This window comes from Sorex fumeus, unplaced genomic scaffold (assembly GCF_029834395.1).
Source record: "Sorex fumeus unplaced genomic scaffold, SorFum_2.1 ptg000029l, whole genome shotgun sequence".
Classification (NCBI taxonomy): Eukaryota; Metazoa; Chordata; class Mammalia; order Eulipotyphla; family Soricidae; genus Sorex; species Sorex fumeus.
Window position 1 is genome coordinate 12,635,547 of NW_026606086.1, and position 16,265 is coordinate 12,651,811.

Consider the following 16,265-nt stretch of genomic DNA (forward strand, 5'->3'; position numbering starts at 1 on the left):
TTAAAAAATGAAAGCCCCAAAGGATTGTTATCTGGAAAATACATTATTTTTCAACATAGCTATTCATTAAAGGACATTTGACAAGTAGAACCAAACAGACACGAACAGTCATTCTTTAAGTTTTTCTGTTCTCTGAGATGAGGCATGAGGGGCTTAGGAGATAGGTTTGAGGGCTGGAGCGTGCATACTTCGACTGCAGGAGGCCCGGGTTCAATCCCTGGCACCTCAGAATCCCTCAGTACTGCACAGGGCAAACCCTCCCCGCAGCACCATTGATGGGGTAGCTCCCAACTACCTCTGGGCATGGCCCTAAAACAAAACAAATATAATAGCACTAACTTGTTTGAGAAAATTGCAGTAAGAAAGACATGAGACACATAAACATTAATATGAAGGGAGAAAATTATGTGCCTCTAAGAATGCAGTGAAAAAAAATGGATGTTCACTAGTACTTACCCATAAAAAAATGCAAAACTTATTAAAACAGCATCGATTTGCTCGAGCAGGCCCAGTAACGTCTCCACTGTGAGACTTCTTGTTACTGTGTTTGGCATATTGAATACTCTTGGTAGCTTGCCAGGCTCTCCGAGAGGGGTGGAGGAATTGAACCCGGCTCGGCCGGGCTGGCTGCACGCAAGGCAGCATAAAAGTTTTTAAAGTGATTAACTGTACAAAAATACTGAATATAAAGACAAGTGGATGCCAAGTTGAAATGAAGTAGCTAAAGGATGTTTCATAATACAGTGATCTGAACTGGACCTTCAACAAATGGTTAAAACATGCTTAAACAGGATTCCGAGAGGGAAAGGAGGTGAAGAGTGGAGAGAAAACACAGAGCTGGAATGAGAGCAGAAGAATGAACTAGAAGTCAGGCGGCAGAGCTTCTGCTCTGGTGAAGCGGAATGAGGGTGGAAAGGACAGGACTTATAGACTAGGGTCAGACTGGACACATCTTTTGAAACCTGAGGGAACTCTTTCAGATGTGATGGTACAAATCACGGCAGGCTTTTAGATGGGACCACATGGAAAAGCTCCTGCAGAAGACTTACTTGGGCAGCATTCTAGAGCGGGAACAAAGGCCCAGGGGAGAAACCAGTCACAGGGCTGTTGTTGATTCAGGAATGAGGTGGTAAACCACTGAACCCTTGGCAGTGGAAAGAGGAAGAAAGGTAAGTGACAGAAACTTGGCAATTTGTTGAAACACCAGGGCTGAAGATGACAGGGAAAAATAGAACACAAAACCATTATTGCCAGCCTGACAGAATGAAGGAAACAGAACAGAGTTATCGATTAACTAAATGGAGCAGAACTGGTAACAGAAGTAAACTGAGGCAAGGCACAGCTTTGAAGAACTACTAGGGCTAGGGGAAAGCAGGTTTAAGGTAGCACAGATGGGCGCCTAGATTCTTGTAAATGAGTGAGCAGATGTGGTTAGACTTATCTGGTGTGCCCACCCACCTGGTTCTTGGCATTAGCAAAGGCGTGAAAATGGACTGACTGAGGAATACACATCCAGAGACTCAAAACTAAAGAGAAGCTAGGCAGTGCATCCCAAAGTGGTCAACAACCCCTTATAATCCCTCAATCTTGGGGGTGGGGGTGGGGGGAGGGGACGGGAATAATCCAGAGGAGCAGCAGCACAGCTGGGAAACCCTTCTTTTTGTTCACCGAAAGAAGGTAGGGTTCCAGTGGGGCACTAAGTGATTCCCCCCCCCCCTGGAAAGAGGCAACAGGCCAAACAAGGCTTTGAACCTCTGGTTCTAGAGGAAGGAAAAAGGTAGAATAAAATGTGAATCAGAGGGAAGAACCGATGACCCCTGCCTCTGGAATCCCTGCTTGGCAGTGGCTGTTGCCAAGAAGGCTCCCTAAAACTGACGTGCAAGGAATCAGAGTCACAAGAAACGTCGGAGATAGAATGAAAGGTAAGACTGGAGAACAGGCCACTGAGTTCTCAGGCATGAAGCATCCAGACTGCAAGGGTTAAAAAGGACAGGGACAGAGAAGATGGGGGGTGGGGGTGGGGGGGCGGGCAGTGAGATGAAGAAGGTGGGCAGCACTGTGTTTGTTTGTCTTTTCCAAGCAGAAGGAACTTGCCCACTCAAGAAAATATAGGTTATACAGTAAAGCGTGTGCGTGTGTGTGGAAAGCATACTATTTTTTGACCACCAATGTACAAAAACATGTAACACTTTAAAAGAAAAGTATATTCAAATGCTGCATTGTTGGAATATAGCTCTAAACACTTTAACATTGGTTTGTCCTTTCTCCCTGGCCACAGGGAGCTTAGGTTTGTTGGACTGCACCCATTCACAGTGCTCCCGAGGCACTCCCCTTCCTCTGTGTTTATCTTCTCCGTGTTTAACTTCTCTGCTTTCTTTACCTATTAATCACTCATTTTCCCTAAGCAGTACCTGTGACCTGTAAAGTCAAATTCCTCAGAAATCTCTGATTTTGTAATCTCAGTATTATAAGGAAAATATTGCTTTTCTCCTTCCCTTACGTCCTTTTGCATAGTTTACTTTAGAGCAATGCCCTTCTTGTATAGACACAGGAAGACAGTTAATGCTATGCTTTTGTAACTTGGGAGTTAACGGACTCCAAATAATATCACTCCTGGCTATCAGTTTTCTTGACTTAAGCCAAGCTGCCCTTAGCTTGGCTATCTGTCTTCTTGATTTAAACCCTGTTGCCCTTAGCTCCTAGCACCCCAAAAGCAGGGTCCCGATGAGGGGCTGGATGGACCCCGGGCAAGCTGTGAGCTACCCTGGCATCGAAATGCTCCAGGCAAGAGCCATAATACTTAACTATAAAAGAGCATGGTCATGGACAAATTCTGTCATGGTCCAAAAAGTAACGACTGGATTAGGACCCTGCTAGGGTTAGGAAAGACTAATCTGGCCTGAGCACTGTAGTCTGAGATCTACAGAGAGATGTCTCCAGGAGTCGCCCTATAAGCTTAATGTATCTCTTACTGTGTACACACAAAATGACTAATATGATTAAGAAGTATAATTAAGATGAATGTTTAAATGGTTGTTGAACAAAGGAAAGGAGAAATACACCCCTAGATGGTATTTCGCCCTTAGGGGAGTCGTCTTGCTGGATGACAGTTTGTCCCAGGAGAAACTTCCCCTGAGGGAAGGACTTTACAATCTGTTGATTGTACGATCACACCTCTGTGCAGTTGCTACCCCAAGCCATCACGATTTGGGAATATAACTAAGGCTGTAAGAATGGGCAGGGAGAGAAGAATTGAGGGGCATTGAGAATCAGGAAGAGGAGAAGCAAGATTGGAATAAACTGCAACAGATCACCCACCAGCCTTGCCCCTGTTTCCTCCTCTGACCGCACATTGCCACTGACGTCGGGGTGGGGGAAGCAACCCAAGACCAACAAACAGAACCGAACCGAACCGAATGGAGGCGTTGAGAGAGTGCTGAATTCGTTTTTTGAATACACACTGCATAGACAATACAGTCGAGTGATTACGATACTTGCCTTGCAAGTAGCAGATTTGCCTGGTTTATCCTCAACACTGCAAACAACCCCCCCAAGCATCATTAGGAGCCATTCCTGAGCACAGAACCAGGAGTAAGTCCTGGGGACTGGAGGGCGTAGCCTCAAAGCAGAAAAGAGTATGTCCAAAATTATTCCACCAAAAGTGAAGGGGGTTTATATAACAGAACCAGATAATAACCAAGGGGCAGGGGAAGGGATTAAGAAAAATAGCAAAATTAGGGGTAGGATGAACATCACTATATTTCCTTTCTGCTAGCGGTCAAATCCTATTTTCTTTCTGCTCAATTTCTATTATCATGAGGAAAAAAATTTGCATATTTGCTCTTTATAGTCTTGAAAAATTCTTCATTCACTTAATGACTTTTGTTTGTGCTTCTGGGTCACACCTAGAGGAACGCAGGGCTTAACTTCTGGCTGTGCTCTCACACACCTGGCAAGGCTCAGGGGACCATCTGGGATGTGGGGGATCCAACCAGAGTCAACCATGTAAGCGGGTCAAGCACCCTACCCACTGTACTATCTCTTTGGCTCCCCTAATAACTTTTCTTGTGACTATCAATGGTCACTGAATCAACTCCGATTTGCTACAAAAACTGATGTGCTTTAAGGACACAGCATCACAAGAAAAGCAGCCCCAGCCCGTGGGAGAGCACAGTAATGGTAATTAAAAAAAAAAAAAAAGGAGTGCACTTTAGAAAGAATTCCCTAGATACTGGGAAAGGGATGAATCCAAACTGGAGACTAGGCAGATACAGGAATCACCACGGCAGCTTCACAGGACAGAGGGCCTGACCCGCACAGCAAACACTACTCTCAGTCTTGCCATCAAGTCACTGAATCCTACCGGGTGCATGACCCCAGCTGCCAGCCTTTCCTTCTCAGTCCTAGCTCTGTACATGAAACTGTACTGGGGGAAAGAGAATGGGGTGGGCCACACCTGGCAGTGCTCAGGAATCACTCCTGGCAGGCTGGAGGGATCATATGGGGTGTAGGAATGGAACCCGAGTCGGTTGTGTGTGCAGTGAACTTTCCAGGGGAGTTGGGGGGTGAGGTAGACGCAGTGGGAAGGGCACATTTAATGCAAGGTTTGTGACCCAAACTGGAGTTCAAACCTCAGTGGCAACAGCCCCTAAGGGCGACCCTCACACTGAACTGTGTGGTCTGCTTGGGCTGAGTTTTACAGGAAGTACCCTGGACCCCCTCAGCTAAGCTTGAACCACCCCCCCTCCCACACACACACACACACACACACACACACACCACAGCACCCCCACTCCCTCCTACCCCACATACTGAAGCACACCCCACCCTCTCCTACCCCTCACACCTCAGAGAGACCCCCTGCAAATATAAAAAAAAATGATAAAAGGATTGTAATGGCAAAAAGCTCACACACTCCGTCAAGTCCATCTTGCACCCTGCTATTTCCTCTTCTCCTTATTAGCAAGGTCACTGTCAACAATTCCCAAGCCTTCAAATGCGACTCCACTTAGGCAGCCAAATCAAGAGCCCAACAGGGACTGGAGAGACAGAACAGGCATTAAAGAACCTGTCTTGCCAGGTTCAATCCCCAATCCCCAGCACTGAGCTGGGAGCAGCCCCCCAAATGGCAAAAGAAACAAATACTGAAGGCAGCACCTTACATTTTGCAGACAAAAATCCTTTCCTCTCCAAATCCCTCCCACACCTACCCCTATGCTGCATGGAGTGAACATTAAAATAAGTGTACACTCATTCATTTCTCTTTGACCATCTCATTTCTTCAGAACTTGCAGATACAGAATTTTGCCCAAACACTGCTTATTAAAAGCTGCTGCTGCTTCAGAAAATGGGAAGATGCACTTAATAATCTCTAGTTAAATTTCAGTTCATAGATTGCTTATATACATATGCAACTAAGATCTAATTATTGCAATCAAATCAGAAAAGTGATTCACTTACACTGCCTGAAGCATCTTGTTCAGATCTCTTTTCCCAAATTCTAGAAGCATCAGCTTCACTAATAAGCAAGGTATCACTGAAGTGAATCTCCTATCAAATATTTTTTAATTACACATATATTGTAAAAACAAGGGCAAGGTCTTGGCTCACCCACATGTAAATGTTTTATTGTCGTATGACAATTTACTTATGCAGGGTTGATTTCAAGCACACACAGTCTCTGAATTCTTATGAACCTTACATGTTATAAATGAGAATATTCTGGGCTGGGGTGACAGTACAGCGGGTACGGTGTTTGCCTTGCAGGTAGCCGACCCAGGTTCAATCCCCAGCATCCCATATGGACCCCCGAGCACCGCCAGAAGTAATTCCTGGGTGCAGAGCCAAGAGTGACCCCTAAGCATCGTTGGGTGTGACCCAAAAAGAAAAAAAAAAGGAAATGAGAATATTCCATTTCAGCCAGAACTTGTTTTGTTTGTTTGTTTTTTGGGTCACACCTGGTGATGCTCAGTTCTGCACTCAGGAATCACTCCGGGCTATGCCCAGGGGAACATACGGGATGCTGGGAACTGAACCCCGGTCGGCCATGTGCAAGACAATCAATCGCCCTACTGGCTGAACTATTGCTCCATTCCCTAAAACTTTCAAAAATGAGAAAGTTACCTCATTGTAGGTAAGGCCAGCTTATGTTACTGGAAAAAATTAATTTATACATTATTTTTCACAAGATGGGGCAAGTTGCGTGGAAACCATGCCACAAGTTGGATCTGAAAGTTAGACCAATAAATCAGCTGGCAGGGGAGGAGCAGGATTAAGACAAAAGCTAGGTTTTAAGGTAGCAGGTCAAGAAATCATCAAAAGGTGTAAGCAGAGAAACAATAAAGAAAGGAAGAGGGTTGATGGATGGTGCAAACTAAACCAGCCAAAAAAAATCCCACCTTTTTCTTGTAGCTACTTGTCAAGTGATCAAAGCAGGAAAACCAGAGAAAGAGGAGGCGTACAAACAGGAAAACACAATCCCAAATGCTCCCCACACATAGCATTAAGCACCACACATGAAACCACATGGCCCTGGGGACACTCTAAGATAACCAACAGTTCTGATGCCTTTTCACTGCTCAAATTATAAAAATTACAGATTTCAGGAAGAAGCGACAGTTTACAGGCAGATGTACCATCCCTCTCTATTCCCTTGCCTTTGGTAGGCATCGCTAATCCATTAGCCTGAGCATGAAAATTTAAATTAATGTTAGTTCTGTGGTGTAGGGGGCTTCAGGATACATATCCTTTGCTATCTGCACCCATGCTATCCCAATTTGGACTACAAATGGGTTCAGATAACTTTAAAAAAATAAATAAGGCTATTTGGAGGAGATATTTCATACCATATGGACACTTGGCTTCCAAAATCCCAGTAAAAAAAAAAACAGATTAAAATCTGTCACACAGACCTCTGCAAATTCAGGAACCAAACAGTAAGGAACACCCGTATGGTTTCATTTCATTCTTAAATAGGAGAAACATACAATCTCACCTCCCACACAATCTTGTAATATGGATAGGCTACTACTGTAAAAGATGTTTGATAAGCACTGTGAAAAATTAGCCAAACCTCATTAGATTTTTAATTTCCTCTTACAAATAGGAAGTCCATGAATCCGTTGAGTGTCGGGGAGGAGGTGGGGAAGGAAATCTCAAGAAAGAAAATTTAAATCATGTTTCAAAGTTTTTGTTGCTGTGGATTAAGTGTTACTTAGCCTAACTAGTCTTCTAGTCTGATAGCACAGTTCGTAGGGCATTTGCCTTGCACACGGCCGACCCGGGTTCAATTCCTCCGTCTCACTCAGAGACCGTCTCTCTCAGAGACCGGCAAGCTACCGAGTGTATCCTGCCCGCATGGCAGAGCCTGGCAAGCTCCCTGTGGAGCATTCGATATGCCAAAAACAGCAACAACAAGTATCAGAATGGAGATGTTACTGGTGCCTGCTTGAGCAAATCCATGAACAACGGGAGGACAGTGCTACAGTCTCATAGCCAACAATCAAGTGCACTAAAACCTTCGAGCTTATTGTTTCTTTCTTTCTTTCTTCTTTTTTTTTTTACTCTTTCTTCCCTTCTCTTCCCTATATTCTGGGATTAAGGGGGTTTTTTTTAATCTTTTTTTTTTTTAATTTTTATTAGCGAAATAACATGAGGTACAGTTGTAAACTTAGAAATTTTTGTGCTTGGGTTTCAGTTATACAATGATTGAGTACCCATCCCTCCACCAGTGCCCATTCTCTTGCTGGAAAGAGCAGAAAGGTTCTACCTCCTAGTGGTCCAAATGGCTCATCTTGAACCTGAACTCTTGAAACACTTCCAAAAAGAGAAAAGGGGACTGAAAGACACCAGGGGCACTGGTAAAAGGAGGCCCTGGCTAAGAGTGGTCCAGTCCAGTCAAAAGTTAGAGTAACCCACCTTCCTGTCCTCTTCTTTATGCTTGAAGATCATTCTGTCATGATGCTTACTCATTAAAACACCTCCCCAAGACGAAGAGGAAAAATTGTGAAGCAAAGCCCTACACTAAGAGACTCTGGAAACAGCACTCAACCAAATTAGTTACATATACACATATGTAACACTCAATGCCATCTAAAAATGTTACAGCATTACCACAGGATGGAGTTCCTATGTGGTAAGCTTCTAAGTACTGAGCACCTCTTTATAGACAACCACACAAATATCCCCCTAGTGCAAGCTTTCAGCTACTGAGTAAGTTTCCCTTGGGGACTATTACACAGCCTGACTTATTTTCTATATCATCAATAATAGCTCTTAGAATAGTTTAAATATAATACATGCTCAATCAATATTTGTAGAGTTAGTCTCTTACTACAGAATTCTGGCAGAGGTATCAATAAGGGAGTACCACTTTCTGACAGTGCTTAACTTCCAAGGAAAACGGTGACGAATCCTACTAATCAGTACATTAAAAGTGTGTTGGTTACCTGTGATAAGCTAATTCTGATAGGCTCTCACTGCAATTACAATAGGTTTTATTACTGCTGTCAATGTTTGTTTGACACAGAAATCAAGGCCAAGGGAACTTCCAAAGCCATCTTGTATAACCCTTTGATTTTATAAACAAGGAAACTAAGGTCTAATTCTTTTCCCCCACAATGAACACAATGCACCTGTCAACTCCTCCCCCCATTCTTCAACTGAGTAGATCTGCTTCTGAGGGCTACACTGCATTGCTCAGAAGCGGCCCCTGGCAGTGACTGTCCCAGCGATGCTGGGGATCAAACCACAGTCACTCGTAAGCAAGGCAAGTGCCTTACCTCCTTTACTATCTCTGTAGCCATGGAAGAGAATTTTTATTGCACGATTTCCCTTAGTATTATAAGGACATTCCTCAAATATCAGTATCCAGCACAGAATTTTTACACTTAGGTATCCAAGTAAGTATTCACACACACTTTCTTGCTTAAGGTGTCAAATGTGGGTAATGATAATGTTCATTTTAACTATTTTTGTGGCACAATCTTATTAACATCATCTTTCTAATAATATAAAGTCATCTCATTGTTTTTACTCAAAGTATATTTTTAATAACAAAGTATATGTTTCATAAGAAACAAAAATTTTCCGTCTACCCAGTAACATCAAAATCTAGTAGTAAGATATAAACCAAACCAGTTTCTGCACGAAACACTGTTCAAGATACCTCGCAGGGGGGACAACAAATTGACCAGTTATTTGGACATAGACATATCCATTAATTAAGCTAAATAAGGCCAGAAAATCGAGGGATGTGAAATTGCTTAACTTGCCTTTCTGGTCACTGAGGAAGAAAATTTTCTTAAGTTTCAAACCACAGTGAGCAAAAAGACACCCTATGGTTTTTGTGAGCTGGGCACAGAACAGTGGTTTTTAACCTTTTCTCCCCTTTGACTCAGCACTTCAAACACTAGTATAGAATGGGTATAGGAGGCTAAACTCAGGGCAGGTAGAATGTCAAACAACTATCCAAAATACATGAAAGCGAGCTGTGTGATTATCAGTCTCATTTTTAAGCAAAATGAAGACCATGGACTTACAATTAAAGTAAGCATTAAAGTCAGGAGTTTCTGAAGGATTGATGATCATTAGACAGAGTCTAACCCGGTAACAAGGAGGACACTGAATTACTCAGTTCTGGAGCAGAAAATCAGGAATAATATGGCATCACCACATAAATCTTTTTTTTTTAATTAGTGAATCACTGTGAGGTACAGTTACATACTTACAAACTTTCGTGTTTGCATTTCAGTCATACAATGATCCAGTACCCATCCCTCCACCAGTGCCCATTCTCCACCACCACCGATGATCCCAGTAGCCCTCCCACCACCCCCTCCACCCCTCCCACTCCGCCTCTGTGGCAGGGCATTCCCTTTTGCTCTCTCTCTCCTTTTGCATCACCACACAAATCTTATAGATTACTTGTCTGATCATTGTAAGTAATGAGAAAGCTAAATAAAACTGCACAATGTAGGCTTCATTAGAAAACATCCAAAATGACCCATATACATCATTCTACTTTGATTGTAATTCTAAGCCTCACATGCACTGATTCAGAAGTCTGTGACTGACAGAACTAAATTAAGGTTAAAGAGCTCTGGCCTTGCCTAGCTCTAGTCAAAGTAGGATTCCAAGGCCAGAGAGATAGGTGAGGCACTTGCCCTCATGTGGCCAACCCACCCAGGTTTGATTCCTGGCCCCCATACAATCTCCAGAGCACTGCCAGGAATGAACCCCTAAGCACAGAGCCAAGAGTAAGCCCTGGGGACTGTCACATTTGGCCAAACTCCCCCTCCCCCAAAAAAGAAATTTTTTTTAAATGTGGGCTTTTCTAAAGAGTGTATAATATACCTTCTGACTTTTAAGGAATGCTTGGTTTGTAAGGTCTTGCCTGCAAATAGCTCCAGAAATAACAATAACAAAACAATTCTTCTAAGGATCCCTAAATCTGTTAAATATAGTATAATAATTACTACAAAACATCATGGTTTTGGAGCTAGAGCAATAGTAGAGGGAGTCGGCATTGCACGCGGCCGACCCAGGTTCAATTCCCAGCATCCCATATGGTCCCTCGAGCACTGCCAGGAGTAATTCCTGAGTGCAAAGCCAGGAGTAACCCCTGTGCATCACCGGGTATGACCCAAAATGGAAAAAGAAAAAAAAAATCAGGGTTTCTTTTGAATGTCTATGTTGCCTATTACAACCTAACTACAAAGGTGTTCATCATTCCACACATGCTGGTGCAATTATTTTTGTTTGTCGGGGGTGGGTGCAAATCCCAAAGTGCTCAAGGTTACTCCTTATTCTGTGCTCAGGGATCACTCCTACCAGTGCTAGATGTGGTTCTGGGGCTCTACACAAGGGCGGCTTGTATGCAAGGGCCCAACCCTTTAGTTCTACCTGAGGCCACAAAGTGCTTATTTTTTTTCCGGGGGGCGGGGGGCTACACCCGGTGATGCCCAGGGGTTACTCCTGGCTTTGCACTCAGGAATTACTCCTGTTGGTGCTCAGGGGACCATATGAAATGCTGGGAATCGAACCGGGTCAGCCTTGTGCAAGGCAAATGCCCTACCTGCTGTGCTATTGCTCCAGCCCCAGTGTGCTTATTCTTAAAACAAAATAGCCACAAGCAAGCAGAACAGATCATAAATGAAATTCTATCCTGTTTTTTTCCATTAGTTTCATCCCAACAGTTTTCAAATAAAACTGCTTTAAAAACAGAAAGAAAAGCGGGACCGGGGCAACAGTACAGTCAGTTAGGGTGCTTGCTTTGCACACAGTCAACCTGAGTTTTTAGCTCCATCAACACATAGGTCACCTGTTCCCCACCAAGAGTGATCTCTGAGCACAAGAGCCAGGAATAAGCCCTGAGCACGGAGCCAGGAGTAACTCCTGAGCACTGCCAGGTATAGTGCTAAACAAAATAAAATAAAAGAGATGGAAAGATAAGAACGATGAAGGCGCTTACCCTGCAGGCAGTCAACCCAAGTTCTATCCCTGGCATCCCTTACAGTCTTCCCCACCCCCATTCCCAGACCTGCCAGGAGTAATTCCAGAGCACAGAGCCAGGAGTAAGTCCTGCTGGGTATGACCACCCCCCCCCCAAAAAAAGGAGAAGAAAAGAAAAGAAATTGGGGGGGGGGGGCTGGAGTGGAGTCCAGCGGGTAGTACAAGCAGCCCTGCACTAGGCCAACCCAGGTTCAATCCCAGGAATCTTATATGGTCCCTTGAGCTCAGAGCCAGGAGTAACCCCTGAATATCACTGGATGTGCCCCCCCCAAAAAAAACCCAAACAAAAGGAGGGAGAGAACACAAAGGATTGCCCTGCCACAGAGGCAGGGTGGGATGGGGGGAATGGGGGTGGGGGGAATATTATCCACGGTGGTAAAAAATGGGCACTGGTGGAGGGATGGGTATTTGATCATTGTATAATCAAAACCCAAGCACAAAAAATTGTAAATCTACAACTGTACCTCATGGTGTTTCACTAATAATAAAAAAAAAAAAAACCTCAAAAAGGGAAGTTTTGGTCTGAATTAATTACAAGTTTCCTTAAAAACAAAGGTAGTTACAGGGAGATAAGAAAAAGGTAAAACTTGTTTTAATATATATATATTTTTTGAGGATAACTAAAAATAAGTCATGTACGTCAAAGAACCTGGAAGAAACTTTAGATAGTAATTTTCTTGTTGGTTATCAGTAATCTTCATTTCAAAAAGGACATGAGTTACTAGTTTTCTTTTTCTAGTGAAGTGTTCATATAAAAATCCTATTATTTCTAAAACATAAGTAACACTGTTATAGCATTTTCAGTACTTAAACAGACCTATGCATATAAATCTCCTTATGCCATTATTTGCGACCAATGTCCATTTAATAGGAATGAAGTGAAGAAGGTCAAGACAGTTGCATATGCTGAAAGTAGACTATAGACCAAAGATGATTGCCACCCATTGCCTCTTTTGCAAACCACAACACCCAATAGGAGAGAGAGAACAAAAGGGAATGCCCTGCCACAGAGGCAGGGTGGGATAGGGGGGATGGGGGGATGGGGGGTGGGAGGGATACTGGGATCAGTGGTGGTGGAGAATGGGCACCTGTGGAGGGATGGGTATTTGATCATTGTACAATTGAAACCCAAGCACAAAAATTTAAGTCTACAACTGTACCTCATGGTGTCTCACTAATAAAAATTAAAAAAGAAAAAAAGGACAGTTGCATAACTCGCTACCTTGGATTTAGTATGAAGATATTCATCAACACATTAGGAAAATACTACAAAGCTATCAAATTAGCAGTACCTTTATTCCCTGCAACTGCCTTAAAAACACATTATATTTCCAATTCGTAAGAAAGCTAGTTCCTGAGGCCAGACGATAGTACAATGAGTACAGTGCTTGCCTTTCATGTGGACCACCCGGGTTCAATCCCAGCTTCTCGACGGTCCCACGAGCACTACCTGTAGTATCTGCAGAGTGCAGAGCCAGGACGAAGCTCTGAATATCACTGGGTGTGGAACAAGCCCCCAAAAAAGAAAGCTAAACTAATCCTTATCTCATTAAGTTCTTTTATTTCAACTCTGACTAACCTTTTTCTCAAAGACGTATCTAACAATTGAAATTACAATGGACATGTTTGTATCAAACAGAATTTATGATTTAATAAATTACAAACTGGGATAATAAATCACTGTCCAAGTGAAGTCCTACATCACACACTATATTTATATTTGTAGAATAGGACAAGTACAGACTTGTTTATGATCTACAAGTTCCAGTAACTATGGAACTATGATGAGAAACTATGATGAAGCTAAATGCAAAAATTATTTGATTTTTAAATGCAACATTTCTGTGTAAGGTAATCTAGAATTCTTGTTACTAATAAAACCAAAAGTTGATATGGGAAACGGTACAAAACCGATCATTTCTCAGAGCATATTAGGTAATTAATTAATCATCAGATAATATAATTGGTAAAAAAGATACTATTGCCTCAAAATATGTGGAATGAGATTATTAAAGGACTGCAATCTTACCTGTTCAAATTGTAATTTCATATAGGCATACAATTTCTCTAGAGAAGAGGGTGTAAGGGAACTTTCACTTTTCAATATCCTTGTTTTACACAGCATCGTGATAAATGACACAAACTGGATCTAGTGGGGGAAGATACATATTGAATATCTACACTAATGTTTGTTATTCGCTAATATTTATTCTAAAGTTTCAAAGATTAGTTAAAGATCCTTTTTGCAAGGAAGATTTCAACCACTGAAAATAGAACATGAGTCAGTATGTCACTACAACAGAAATAAATACGCTCTACTTCAGGGTAGGTTCTACAAATGAAAGTCAGCAAAGTTCAGTTGGAATCGATGTGTAAATATTACCATAAAAGAAAAATTAAATCACGTGTTTTACTCAAAAGAGCACTCTGTTCTCGGCTTAGTCAATCCCTCAGTTGCTTATACATTTATTCTTTCTAAAATATGACATTTCCTTTCTCCATTGATATCACAGTGAGTAAAATATACACTGCTGATTCAATTTTTAAAAACTGGCTTTTTGGAAAGATTTTATTTTTTAAACTTGAACATCCCTTGGCTATAATGTAAAAGGACAAGCTTCATTCAACTTAATAATTTCAGAGACACTAAGTTACACACATCAAGTTAATAGAGGGGGAAAAAAAAATCCCTCTCTGGTTTCTATCATTAGTTTCTTGATGGTAAGCAAGAAACTAACCACTTCTTCCTTTAGTTTCAGGGGGCTTAGGAGACTTTATTTCAAGAATAAACCTCTCTCATCCCCAAACCACAATGTAACTATCAAGGCCCAAAAAACCTCTCTTAAAACACTAAAACTTCATTTAAAAATTAAAACTGAAAGCAAGACAGCTAACTGCCAAGAACTGTGTAGCATGGAGCTACTAAAGCCTGCACTGACCTACTTCACATTACCATCAGGACAAAATGGAAGTGTGCCAAGTAAATAATAAAAATTGCCATCAAACAACTGTAATTTTGATCTTAAACACCACCGATTTTTAAGGGTGTCAGTATTGTACTGCAATGCTAGCTGCCTTGAAATACTTTTATTTTTAACTGCAATATAAAAAGTGTGGGTATTTTAGTAGTAATCTTCAATAATGGAACAGCATGATTTCATTTTTTAATTTATTAGAGCTTTTTAAAACACAAGATCATTTTTTGAACTTGCCAGTTCCAAATATTGCTTTCTCTTTTAAAAATAGCATTACACTTTAAAATAGACGTCAGTTAATGAAGTATCTTACAAAAATATAGTGCAAGTTCATGTTCAAAGAATCTTTGCAATGGCTGGAACAGGGGAGAGACTTAGCCCAGTGTATTTAATTATTAAAAGACTGCCACCAATCTTTCAGAGTTTAATCTGCTGCAAAAATACTGAAAATTCTCGCAAGTACAGAAACAGCAGAGATCTATGGTGTCTTAAAAAAAATTTTAAGAAGACACACAAAATGGCCAAGCATTTAAAATCAAAGAAGTCATCTTTTTTAAATGAAAGGGTTAAAAAAATCATCTACCCATGTAAAATGCCCCATTAAAATAAAATATCACTAATAAAATACACTAAAGCAAAAAAAAAGGGGGGGGGGTCCTTCTTCACTACCGATGCAAAGAATAAGTCTCCTGGGAAGAGGAAAGGAAATCTCGAATAGAGATAACCAGACTGCCCCCTCCCCCCACAAAAAAAATAACAATAAAAAAAACTGCACGAAAAGCAGAGAACACCCATTAGGTTTTCTGCTGCATATTAATAGTCGTACGCACAGGCTGGTGAAATTCACAATACACTTCTCCCCGTTTGACTGCAAAAGGAGGGTGAACCCATCGCCCATTGCCCCCAGTCCTCAATGCACGCCACGAACACGCATCCGCAGTGGATTTCGCCCCAGAGCCCTTGCACACCCTTGCACACCGACGTGACACACACGCGCGTGCGCATACCCCCCCCCCCCCACACACACACACACACGCACACACACGCTCGTGCATCTGCATTCTGAACCGAAGAGGGCTGCACGCGGGCGGGCGTGCGCGCGCACACACACACGCACGCACGCGCGTAGACACACACACACACACACACACACACACATACACACACACGCGCGCGCGCCCAGACACATCGACACACGCGCGCGCACGCGCGTCCGTGCATGCTCGTGCATCGGCGCTCCGGGCCGAGCAGGCAGGGCTGCACGCAATTGGGGAGGGGGGCGCGGGCGGCGCCGCGCGAGGGCGGGTGCCGCGCCCCCCGCCCCGGCCTCGGCCCCGGCCCCGGCCCCGACCCCAGCCCCGGCCCGAGTCCCCAACGAGCGGCCGCCCGGCGCCCCGCGGCCCCTTACCAGATGGAGTTCTTGATCTTGTGCTGCAGCGCGCTGGCCTCGCTCCCGGGCAGCCCGGGCACCAGCGCGGGCAGGGCCACCCCCGCGGCGGGGGGCGGCTGCGGGGGGGCGTCGGGCGGCGGCTGCTGTTGTTCCTCGGCCATCGCGGCCCGCGGAGGAGCAGGAGGAGCAGGAGCAGGAGCAGGAGGAGGAGGAGGAGGAGGAGGGACGCGGGGACGGGAGGGCGGGGGGGTGGGGGCGCGCCGGGCGCTCCGGGCCTGCCTCAGCCCGGGGCTCGAGTGCGTCGCCTGCGCGGCCGCGCGACGGGCATCCCCGGGAGGCGGCGCGGCGCGGGCGCCTCAGCGCGGCCCGGGCATGGCGGCGCCCTCCGC

The 16,265-nt window shown here is 43.7% G+C and overlaps 1 protein-coding gene across 1 annotated transcript in view; it reads right to left on the reverse strand.

Moving 5' to 3' along the window:
- RFX7 (regulatory factor X7) overlaps nucleotides 1-16,037 on the reverse strand; it is a 104,605-nt gene extending 88,568 nt beyond the window's left edge. The window contains exon 1 of the mRNA XM_056115596.1: nucleotides 15,895-16,037. Coding sequence (XP_055971571.1) covers nucleotides 15,895-16,037 — 143 coding nt within the window. The remainder of the gene's footprint in view (nucleotides 1-15,894) is intronic.
- Between the last annotated feature and the right edge of the window lie 228 nt (nucleotides 16,038-16,265).